At 34.2% G+C, this 13146-nt stretch overlaps 1 protein-coding gene across 1 annotated transcript; it reads left to right on the forward strand.

The window, feature by feature from the left end:
- Nucleotides 1-4911: 4911 nt before the first annotated feature.
- LOC149249228 (transcription factor LAF1-like) lies at nucleotides 4912-8428 on the forward strand. Its single transcript, XM_089456203.1, has 3 exons — nucleotides 4912-5134; nucleotides 6488-6617; nucleotides 7361-8428. Exons 1-3 carry the CDS (start codon nucleotides 4975-4977, stop codon nucleotides 7770-7772), a joined length of 702 nt encoding a protein of 233 aa, XP_089312329.1. The 5' UTR covers nucleotides 4912-4974; the 3' UTR covers nucleotides 7773-8428.
- Nucleotides 8429-13146: the final 4718 nt, after the last annotated feature.

Below are 13146 nucleotides of genomic sequence, written 5' to 3' on the forward strand. Positions count from 1 at the left end.
ATACTAAATTTTGATATAATAACTTTTAATTTTATTATGGAAAATAAAAATTATTTTGATATAATAATTTCTAAATTTCACTTTGAAAAATATTTTTTTTTAGAAAAATAAGTACATATCTATAATAAAATATTTTGATATAATAACTTTTAATTTTATTATGGAAAATAAAAATTATTTTGTTATAATAATTTCTAAATTTCACTTTAAAAAATAATTTTTTTTTAGAAAAATAAGTACATATCTATAATAAAATATTTTGATATAATAATTGTTAATTTTATTATGGAAAATAAAAATTATTTTGATATAATAATTTCTAAATTTTACTATAGAAAATAATTTTTTTTAGAAAAATAAGTACATATCTATAATAAAAGGTCTAGTCTAACTTATAGGTGAAATGACCTTTTCCACCATATTTTTTCTAATTAATTTTAATAAAAAATTGTCAAAGATTTTTAAAAATTTGAGTTTAAGTTGTTTAATCTGGAGAATTCAAGTGCCGCACAATTCTAATTCAATTCTAATTCAAGTGCAGCAGAATTCAAGGTTTTTAGGGTGTTGAATCCATTTATGCATTCAAAAATGCATTTTAAACAACAAAAAGTCACATTCTTTCTTGAAATTGTTTTGTCAGATTCTATTTAAAAAGTCTATTTCCTCTATAAGTTAGACTAGACTAGGCCATAGTAAAATAAATATTATTGAGCTAGGAGGCTCATTGAATGGGAGGCTCATTCTACAACCTAGTATATGTGTAAGTTTGTCCATCCCTCAGTACCCCTTTAAAATAAAAATAAAAAATAGAAATAGAAACATAAGGTCAGCTATAATTAATAAAAATGAATATGTTGTAAAGTAATTAGAAGTAAAAAATTTATGTGAATCATGTTTAAATCTTAAACTTTTCAAAAATAATTCAGCTAGAGATTCAAATAACTATTTGAAGATCTATGTTAACTTAAATTATGTGGATATCAACTTCATATATATCTATATATCGAAACATATCTATATCTATATCTATATCTATATCTATATCTATATCTATATCTATATCTATATATATATATATATATATATATATATATATATATATATATATATATATTTTTAATTTGGTCTTATATATATATATATATATATATATTCTATTTAGCATTCAAAAATACAATTTCAAAAATGAAAAATAACACATTGTATTTCACTCTAAAAATGTTTGCAGGTTAAGAAATTTGATCTCTCTTCACTCATGTTAGACCCTTACTTAAAATAGATCTATACTGGTATATGTTGAATATACATTATTAAATTTAAATCATGTCAATTTTATATTGAATGATATATATCTACATATATACTATTTATTATTATAGATGTGTTGTTTTTAAGGAATTTTCAAGTAAAGTTAGAATTTATTTGTAACACCCCAAAGTGCATGAAATTACTAAGGTTAATAAGTTAATTTTATTATATGTTACTTGAAGTTTTATTACATTATGTTGTGTAACAATAAGTGATTGAGGCTGGAAGGCCAAGAAAAATATATTATGGTTACCCAAATATTTGGAAATGATACCTTAACAAAAAGATAGAAATTGTTTACAAGAATTAAAAGAAATAGTTACAAAGACAGTTACCCAATCTACCTTGAAGGGAGATTTAAAGGGGAGCAAAAGAATTGAGGGAGATCCTAAAGCTGGATGAAACAGACCAATGGGAGAATTCTCAAGAAAGACACTTAGAAAAGAGTACATGACTCAAGAAAGACAGTCAAAAAAGAGTACAGGACTTGGGGGCAGGATCATAGTCCAAGAACCCAAGGTACTTCACTGTAGTTGGAAAGTAGTCCAGGAACCCAAGGTACTTGACTGTAGTTGGAAAGTAGTCCAGGAACCCAAGGTACTTAATAATTAAGTGTGATACTAACATAAAGTGCTCCCGTACTTGACTGTAGCTGGAAAAGAGTACATGACTTGCTGGTAGGATCATAGTCTAGGAACCCAAGGTACTTTACTGTAGTTGGAAAGTAGTCCAAGAACCCAAGGTACTTAAACAATTAAGTGTGATACTAAGTCTGGACGTAATTGCCAGAACTCATGGCAAGGAGGAGAGACTTTCCAAAAAGGATTGTTGGCTAGTGGTTGCTATTATTAAATAGATAAGTACCATGAAATGCTTAATTTAAGAATGGGGACTATGCTATAGAGTAATGATTTAATTGATTAAGTAGGAACATCTTCCTGGTTTTAGTATAAAGAAATTCTTTGTATGCACTACGAATAAGCAAAGAAGTTCTTTAGAAAAAGATACCTTAAAAATAGTAGACGAAGTATATGAAATTTCTTTCTCAGTATAAACAACAATAAAAACTCTCTGATGAAATTATGCAAAGAGTACTGTAGGTAATTTTCGTATATGAAATATTTAACATAGTATAAAACAAATGAGATTACGCTCTTCAGTATTTAGAATGAACTATGCAAAACCTTCATGGATTACACCCAAGAAATAGTTGTATTATGTGTTTCCAAATTATACACATATGTTAATGCACCATAATTTAGCTACAACATGCAACTAGCAAACGTAATAAAGATCTGTTCGAAATGCCGAATGAGCAGAGGTACCACCTCATCCATCACCCATGTAATAGCTATCAGTCTACGAATAAACCCCTAGTATAAACCCTCATTAAAACAGTTAATCTACAAACCCTTATTAAAACAGTTAATCTACAAACCCTTATTAAAATAGTTAATCCACAAGTGCCAAGGAGAATTCAATAAACCATAGTATTATGAGATTTAGAACAGAGCATTCAATAAACCATAATATTCTGAGATTTAGAACAGAGGCATCCAACCCTTTGCTAAATATGAAACGGCATACCCAGAATATCAGTTAAATTAACAATGCATTTTATATACAAGCATATACTCTACTATGAAAAAACAATTACAATTCTAGAATGACACCTTTGAGTCATTACGACCAAAACCTCAGAGTTCTTTAACCAATAACTTAATTGACATAAAGAACAAGATACAATAGCAAAAAGAAATATGTTCAGGGACTAGTAAATTTACCCCATATTGCTCAAAACATACACCGAGTCTGTCGACTCTCTTAAACAACTAGCTAACTAAGGAGTACAAGAAATCTAGGCAGCTTTCTGAGCTCGACCCAGTGGAGCATTAAACCCTTCTTTAACTAAACTGTTGAGGACCAGAATGCCAACCTGGAAACGACCAACGAAACCATAAGAGTTTGAATCTCGAAGGGTAAGTTCCATGCTTGCGCAAGCAGAACAGGGGAAAGAGAATACCTGTCATAAACCACATTCAAACGTAAGATTATTACAAGGCTATCTGATAGAGATAAAAACCGTGAAAATGCATATTTCAGTTTAAGAAGGATGATACCTGAATCTGGAGGATGTCCTCTCCAAGCGATCACCTGCACATTCACTGAAACCTCTAATGAATCATTCTAAGCTCAAGAAATTGTCAAAAAACTCATGAGTCTTCAAATTCACAAATTTTACCTTCTGAATCCTAGAGCAGAATTGTTTCCATCACTCTGAGATACCCTTGATCCAACCCGGATAGAGGCAGCAGTCCGTTAGCTTCCGTTAGCTTCCATCACTCTGAGATACCCTTGACCCAACCTAGATAAAGGCAGCAGTCCGTCAGCCTCAGCAAGAACCATGTCTTCCACAAAAATAAAAGAAACTATTGATATTCAGTATCAAACAACACTCACCTTCTCCAGACTAGCCATCATAACCAAGGTAAGCCGCAGAAGGAGGGACTGCCCAACTGTGACCCTCAACAAGTCATTTCGCCATTGTGGAGTAGCAAGAAGCCGTGGACCAAAGGTAACACTGAACCCATGGGGCGTTGGACGTGAGGAAGTACCTAGGTGATAAAACCCTAAACAACCACCACCGTTGGATCGCCAGACAAGAATCGACAGAGGTGAGGCAGGGACAGATGGTACTAGAATGTTGAACCAGGTAGCGATCGCATGTAGCAACCTCAGCCGAGATCACGCCATGTATCCCAGCGTAGGAGGACCAACTAAGCCAGGGCTAGGCAATAAATGCTAAGGTACCGATTGGCATGTGATCCATTAACTCTAACCTCCATGGCAGCATGGTAATCTGTACATATATTAACCACATACATACCGAAATATATGTATGTATCAGTAACCAAATTTTCTGGATAAACGAAATTATATATATATATATATATATATATATATATATATATATATATATATATATAATGAATGTTATTATTACATTTGTTAAAAGTCACTGTGACATTATTATATCATGGTTTATTATGTAAGTTCTAAGAATTTAATAGTGGAAATGATCACAATTATTTTCATTATTTATAGTAAAATAAAAACTATATCAAAATTTATTTTTTTTAAGAATTTGGTAAAAATGATGAACCATTTCTCTCAATTACTATTTGGTAAAAATGTATCCCATAATTGAGATCCAGCAGTTTATTATTGGCTAATATCTGCTCATGAAAGTCTACTCATCATCATTATTCAAAAAACTTATCCACTTAAATTATTGATGGTTATTACAATAATCCATAAAATATAAACTTTCACTCCTACCAAGACCTTAGAAATAGTCAAAACCCACGGAAAAAAATGGTTATGGAAAAAGGATCCATATTATTATTATAATACGTTCCATGAAGAACGATAACGATCATAGGGGTCCAATCAAAGGGTTGGTACGTGGTCCGCGTGCTGATGATTGAAAAATAGAGCATGATGGGCTCCATCTTTACACAGGTTCCTCAATCTCTGTGTTTAAATATCTGTGACGACCTGATTCGCAAGACGTGATGATAAGCCCTTGCCTACCCGCGTTGCTCAGTGGTTGGAGGGTGCCGAAGTAAGTCGCACGAGAGTTGCAATTGGCAGGCGGAGCTGAAAATGAGGTCCACACAAGAGCAACGACAAGGCGTTCCTTTCTCCTCTCGGCTAAAGATAAGAAAAGGTCTCTGGTCACCCGAGGAAGACGAAAAGCTCTTCAATTATATGATGAACAACAGCCTTCTTGGCCGCTCCTGGAATCATGTGGCCAAACAGATCGGTAATACATGGAGTACCCACTATCACTTTTTTTTCAATTCTTCTCAGCGCTTCTTGCTGTAAGCTAATATTCCAATGCATTAATATTGGCATGGTAACTTTGAAAAGTTAAACGGATGATGCAAATCTGCATTAGGTTATTTTTGAAAATCTGAAAACAGAACTTTGCAGATTTTTTTAATACAATTCAAGGATACCAACGGAAGTTATAAAAGTACAAGGTTTAGATTTGCATTTCGTTTCTTATTTTATGGAAATTTAAATTTAATAGGTTCTCGTTATATCATAAATTTATTCGTTTAGAGTTAAAATTTCGCTTTTATTTTATATAGGTTTACCGACTCACTGTGATAAACTTATTAGTTTATGTATTTATTGTTGTGCGAATAATTATTCTATTTTTGGGAAAGTTCGTGTAATATATGAACCATAATGGAAAAAAAATTATATTCACAAATTTCATTTATCTGTAAACTGTAATTTTGTTACTAATGAAGGAAATTTTAATCTATGGAATCGCAAGTTTTTTTGTTTTTTGCTTTTTGTACTTTAATCTTTTTATTATTAAAATTAGTGATGAACTGGTCCAACTTTCTAACAGTCTTTTCACTGAAAAGACAGGCAAGCAACAGCTGTTAATATACTGTTGTAACTGTCTCTGACGTCTCTGAAAGCATCACATTTCAAAATGAAATGTTTTTGGATTCCACTGCCTTAGAAGTGCAAAAAGTACATTCCTATACTTCCCAATTTCTTTAGGCCTTTTCCACAGACCTGTTTCACAGAGTAGTTGATGCCAGTTAGTTCTTAATTGAACAATAAGAATCTTTGCTCTCCATAGAATGGTAGCTCCAATGTACATTTTTTTTGTTGGAGATAACAAGGTTGAATTCTTGAACATAATACTTATTCTTTCTACTCAATTCTTTTCCTCATATCTATACTTACTAAATTTCGCCAAACATAACTCTTTAAATCCTTACTCACATCAAAATATATTCATAACATAACTCTTTAAATCCTTATTCACATTAAAATATATTCATAACATAACCCTTCAAATATTTACTCACATTAAAACATATTTAATAGATTGAAAACTTCAACAAATTAGATTTCTCGTGCAAATTCTATTTTCTAAATGAACTTAAATTTAAAAACTATTACTTTTAATCTTCATGCTTTTCTCGACCACCTGGTTAAAGTTGCAGATTTAGCTTGTCTGGATCCTTCATGGCATTATGATGAAGAAAATAAATTTAGGTTACCATTGAGAAGGACTATATATTTTCCGCTGCCCGGCCAATCAAGGGTGGTAGGGCACTTGATAATATTGTGACGACTGTGCTTGCAGGTCTGCAAAGATGTGGAAAGAGTTGCAGGTTGAGATGGATTAACTACTTACGACCTGGCCTTAAACACACTGCCATTTCACCAGAGGAAGAGCAATTGATCTTGTACTTACATTCCATTCTCGGGAACAGGTTTTCAATATTCACCACTCTGATACTTCTCTGGTTCTCTATTCTTTATTTGTTGGTGTGGTCATACTTCTGTGGTTCTCTATTATTTATTTGTTGATGTGGTCCACAACTTGTAATTTCAAGAAATTTTTATAGAATTTTAACAATTTGTACAAGAAATTATGGGAGAAAATTTTCTAAAACTTAGAAATGAGAGGTTATTGGATATTTGTTCATCTAATTTGAAAATATTTTCAAAATTGATAATCAATATTTTGAGAATAAAAAATCAAAAATAAAAATAACGTTATTTTTCTAGAGGTTATTGGATATTTGTTCATCTAATTTGAAAATATTTTCAAAATTGATAATCAATATTTTGAGAATAAAAAATCAAAAATAAAAATAACGTTATTTTTCTATTAAACAATATTTTCAGAATTAAAATAGATTATTTGTTTTTGTTCATGTCGTGTAGAATTTGTGATTTCAAAAAAATATGTCTACTTTTAAGTAAATTATATTAGAAAATATGCCAACAAAGATAAATTATAATATTTTTGTTCATTTAATTTCAAAATATTTCCAGAATTGATAATCAATATTAAGAATTGCCATGAAAAATAAAAACAGTATATTAAACCATATTTTAGGAATCAGCAATCAAGATAAACCTAATGTAATATTTTTAATTAAAATCTCTTCACATCGATGCCTGCCCTTTCGTCCACTAACATGGGTAATGAATGGTATTAATGATACAGGTGGTCTCAAATTTCTACCCATTTGCCTGGACGTACGGACAACGAGATCAAGAATTATTGGAATTCTTGCATCAAGAAGAAGCTCAAATCGAAACAGCCCCGGGAACCCTTTTCCCCTCCACTGAAGACAACATCAAAGACTCGATTATCCCTTCACAATCCAACCCTAGAGGCAATACCTATTCACTGTCCGCCCTTGCTCACAATGCTAATAGCCCATTTCACCCTGCCAAGCCGTTGGACCTCATGTCTGAAGGGTACCTCCAGTCACTTGATAACATCTTTAATGTCGTGGACGGTGCAGAAAATCAGCACGGTTGTCATCAGAACATATGGGGTTCAAAGTATGAAGAAGTACATGAGCAAAATTGGATGTTTCAAATTGATCCAAACCTCTGTAAAAACCAACTAAATCCTTACTCTCAGTCAGTAGACTCATGGACTACATTGCCTTGCGTGGGCCTGCATGAAAATACTATTGAACAGTCATGTGCTCCACATGGATCCCGTTCCCAATTCAATGCACCAGAAACTATATTGGCCGAGGTTGATCAATACCGTTACATTCAGGTTCAGCGTCAGGATGATGGCAAGGATCAAGTAAATTTTGGAGTGCCAACCTATATTAATGCTCATAGCCAGAAGGTCTATCAGTTTCCTCAGATTGGCAGGGTGCAGGATGTTAACCAATGGGTTTGCTCCACAATTCCAGATGAAGAAGGCAAGCCAACACCATCTCCTACAATGACAACAAGAAATACTGGAACATTCGATTTTCAATGTGAAAGTGAATCAAGCCAGATTACTGTTTGCGCACAGGACGACCCTGTGTACAGTATTCATAATGATACCGCCAGTTCTTCAGATTTGGACCAATTCTGTTTCACCTAAATGATCAGGAATTTCAATGCAGTGGGCCTATGTGTCGGTATTGTCCATAGAATTCCAGTAAGGAATGTGAAGGGTATCACTAAATCTCCATTTTCCACCAAGGCTTTCATAAGAAAAGGTTGTTTTTCTGGTCAGATGTAGACCGCATCACGGATGTAATGAAGCAGAAAGAAAACCCTAAACCATCACCTGTCAAATCAATTTGACTTTCCATTAGTATGTATAAAAATATTTGAAATTTTCTGGTACCATTTTGATTTTGGAGTCTTGTTATATTTTTTAATTATTAAAATTTCTTTTCTTCTACAATATATTTGGAAATCATCATCTCATTCCTATGATGCACTGTCATTTTCCATTTTCTCTGATGAAAGCGACATCTGCTCTGCGAATTTGAGAGGCTGAGTTTCTTATGTGAGGTTGTGGGTTCATCTTTTGAGAGACCTAGATACCTAAAAGTAATTGGATTTCACATTCTTGAATATTTTGGAAATTTTATGGACAAGAGCCAAGTGAAATAGCTAAAACAGTTGACTTGCATTGCAAATTTACTGTACAAGAACAAAGTGAAACACCTAAAACAGTTGACTTCCATCTTGTCACGATTTCTAGAATATTTCAGCATCTTTATTGATTTCTAAAATATTCTAGCATCTTTATCTGAAACCAAATTTTGGCATTGTTAAACACAGAAGGTCTGTGCCTCGGGCTCAGGTATGACAGCAATGGGTTCTCCATCCCTGCATTCAATAGCAAAGCTCAACTTCATTACCTGCCACAGAATTGAATTCCTTTGAAGGCTAACATTTTAAGCAATCATTGCAAGAAATTTCAGATGTCTTGCACGAAGCCGAAGGAATTATTGCAGTTTTCTGAACATTTTTCTCTGTGATGTCTTCCATCTAGGTCTTTGCGGACGCAGGCTTATGATGATTCTCATAATCCAACGTGGTAGGTGAAGACTTGATGTTATTCGTGTTCTATATAGAGACGAACTTACACTCATCTATTTCTGGCTTAGGCTTTTCTACAGTGTTCTTCCTTAGCCAATGAGATAGGGAAGAGTCTAAGTAATAATCTCGAGCCACCGTGAAGCTTAATGGGCTCTGCTAAAACGTGATTTTTCGATCACCCAATGGCAGGTTAAACGGGATCAAATTAGACGTGGAGGCTTTGAACTCGGACGAATTCAGTTTTTTCCATTTGTTGATTCATGTTGGGAATTTCTGATAATTCCAAACAAAACAGAACAATATTCTGTTTTAACACAGCGGAAATAAAAATCGTTTGCGGAATATGGTGTTTCAGCGACGCAGTTTTGTCAATTGCTGAATGCAGTGTTTAAGCAACGGTGTTTCAGCAATGCTAAAATTGGTGTTTCAGCAACACTCTATTTTAACGTCTCGTAACAAAAAAATATTTTCTGATAATAAAGTTTCAACAACGCACAACTAAAGGGACTTTGTATTCATTAACGATTACTACAACATTGCTTTAAAGACAGTTCAAAAACTTCAAAAGCTTCACACAAAAAAATTTACATTACTGTGTCTGCACTACTGTACATTACAGAAAGCAAAATACTATGTCTCCTCTGAAAAATCAACACACTGTTTTTGCACTGGTGTGTGTGCACTTTGCACTCGTGTGTCTGCACTCCTGTGCATCTACAACACACTATTTTTTTCTTGAAAAAAATTTGCACTGCTGTGTGTAAATTTTTTATTCTTTCATACATGCTGCAATGACTATGCTGAAAAACATCTTCCTCTTGACAGAGGGATTCACCAAGGAACACTTCAGTTCCACACAAATAGCATCCTCCTTCTAACAGAGGGATTCTCCAACATGCCTTCTTTAGAGGCACTTCAAACTGTCTCTTACATTCATTTAGCACATACGCGCTGCAGCGTATTGCCTTTTGTTTTCTCAATAGAACAACTACAAATATTTCATGCTGATGTGTTTTCTTTGCATTACATTTCACTTGCGCTACTGTGCATTCCCTTCCTGTTGTTTTCACAATGGACAATAATCAAAACTTCACGTTGCTGCGTGCTCCCATTCATTGATTAAAATTGCACTGCTGTTGTGCCTCACTTGCATTTTAGATGCAAACAACAAAAACTATGTTGTTGCGTTTCTACCCTCTCTCACAGCGAACAATCACAAAACAAATTACATTGAAATATGCACTGTTGTGCATTTCACTATTCTGGAAGCATTTTTCTTCACGTTGCTGTGTGCTCTCCTCTGCTCTCTATGTCATCTACATTGTTGTGTCTACTCATATATAGTGCAATAGGGGTCATAACAATCCATCAACCGCTTCAACTCTCTGACAGTCTCTGTTGCAATCTGCTGCTCATAATGAATGAAACTGATCTTTTGGCGTATTTCTTGAGTCGGTGGTGTTGAAACCCATGGCTGATAAATGCTGCGACGGCTCGAGGCTGGTTCTTTTCACTTTTGACCATTCTTCTCTTTAATGCGGTTGTTTAGAAGTAATGGCATAGAGGTGGATCTGATCTTCCTTCTTCGGGAACACAAAAAACAATTAAAGGGTGAAAAGACAGTAATGGCGGTGGTCTTTTTTTTAAGTAAAGTAGCTGCTGTTGTTCAACTCTTCACTGCAGTTGAAATTATAATTTCAACACTCCCCTTTAATTTCAACTACTGGGTTATCAGTCATACCGAGACACTTCATCAAAAATTCTAAATTTTTCTACCTATTCGTATCAACTTTCTTTCATCGCTTTCACTGCTGTGCTCAGGCGCTCCAATCATGTAATATCTTCTTTCTCTCTGTCTCAGGCAAGATTTTCAATCTTTGCATCTCCAAGCTATCCTACAACCTTTTCTTCTTTGCTTTTATGGCAAATTTAATTTCACATCTCTCCCCTATAAGAAGATCTTCATCAAAGAATAACTATTAATATAATTCAGCAATAATGATCAAAAATTACAGGCTCCCCTTAAGTGTATGCATCATCTTCTTTTTGGCAAAATCTTCTCAAAAGAAACTTAGATTGGCTGGGGAGCTCGAAGGACTTTTGAACTGTATTTCCTTCCTTCTCCATACTTGTGTAACCTTATTCTTTTGCGTGGGTCTAGCTTGCGTAGGAGCCCATGTTAAGTTACAATCACGTGCCATATGCCCAATGTTATGACACTTGAAACATTCTACATTGTTTATGAATAAGATTTCATGATTTCTTCATGTAAAATTGTTTCTTGGAGGTTGTCGGAGACCATAACATCTATCTCTATGAAATGCTCCACAGTCTTTTGCCATATGACCAAAGTTTGAACAAGAATAACAATAACCAAAAAATGAACTTTGGTACCTGGTAGATGGTGGTTTCCTTGATGTACTTCTGAAGCTTTTCTGCCTTGAGATCCTTTGATGATAACCATTGCCTCTTGCCTCTTTGACATCATCTACATGTCTTCTTGGAGCTAGTTTTCTACTTGGAGTAGGATTTCTTCTATTGTAGCCTTGATTTTTATCCTTGCCTTTGCTGGAACTAGGAGCATCACAATTTTTTTCTGCCTTCTTCACATCTTCTTTGCTTAAAGCATTTTCATTCTTGTTTGAGGGTTCACCTACATACCCGAGTCCTAATTTATCAGATGGAGCTCTGTGATAGCTGAGCATGTCATCCAAGGCTTGAGAGATCTTCATGATTTTGTTCATCCCTTCAACCTTTTTCTTGAGGAGGACAATCTCTTCTTCCAATCTTTCACACTCATTATTCTTCTTTGTAAGTTGTTCCTTAGTTTCTTCCTTGCTACGAGTAGCTTCAGCTGCTACTACTTTAAGGGAGATGATATTTGACTTCATTTTGAAGATTTCTTCATTCTTTGCTTGACTGCTCTCCATTTTCTTTTCAGCTTCTTATGCTTGCTTCCTGAATTCTTGTAATTCAGACTTAAGGGAGGATACCTCTACCTTGTACTGTCCAATCTCTTCTACAAGTTTGTTCACTCTCTTGTGCCTTTGTTCAAGTTGACTTGACAAGACATCTTCCTGCTTCTTTGCTTTATCAATTGATTTGTCATGGATATGACTTCTTCATGATGCTTCCTTTTGCTTTAATCAAGTTCCTTCTTAAGCTTGGCGAGCTCTTCATCCCTTTCTTGTACTTGAAGCTTGATGAGATCAACCTTCTCATTTTCAGCTTCTATGATGGGTTCAAAATTTCCTTCTTGACTCATGGTCATGGTCAGTGCTCCTTTTGCGTGAAGGTCATGAAGTTTGTCCCATATATCCTTTGCTGATGAATATTTTCCTAGATTCTTCTTTACAAAATCAGGCAGCCCATCCAAGATTATCTTTGTTGCTTTTGCATTGTACTCCTTGGATTCTCTATCCTTCCTGCTATCATCAATCATTGATTCCCATATTTCAATCCCTTGAGACTGTAAGACAGTCCTCATTTTTACTTCCCATATATAAAAGTTCCCATTGAACCTTGAAGCCTCAAATAGAATGTTTTCAAGTTGATTGTCTTCTATTTTAGTAGTAGAGGGAAACACATTTTTAAGAGGATTGGTGACTTTCTTCTTTGACCTCGCCATTTGACTGAGTATCTAAAATAACTGACTGTCTTCAATAGTAACACAAAAAAAAACTTTGAGAAATACCTTTGAATCTTTCTTGACTGAGTCTTCACTCTGCTGGATAATTTGCTGCAGCAAGAAACCTTCCTTCAGCTTCTTTGACGTCTTCAAAGAGCCTGGACAAGCTCTGATACCATGTTGGGAATTTCTAATAATCCAAACAAAACAGAACAATACTCTGTTTTAACACAGCGGAAATAAAAATCGTTTGCGGAATACGGTGTTTCAGCAACGCAGTTTCGTCAATTGTTGAATGCAGTGTTTCAGCAATG

This window comes from Pinus tabuliformis, chromosome 7, assembly GCF_031772625.1.
Source record: "Pinus tabuliformis cultivar Carrire ecotype Pingquan chromosome 7, CPIR1, whole genome shotgun sequence".
NCBI classification, from domain to species: domain Eukaryota; kingdom Viridiplantae; phylum Streptophyta; class Pinopsida; order Pinales; family Pinaceae; genus Pinus; species Pinus tabuliformis.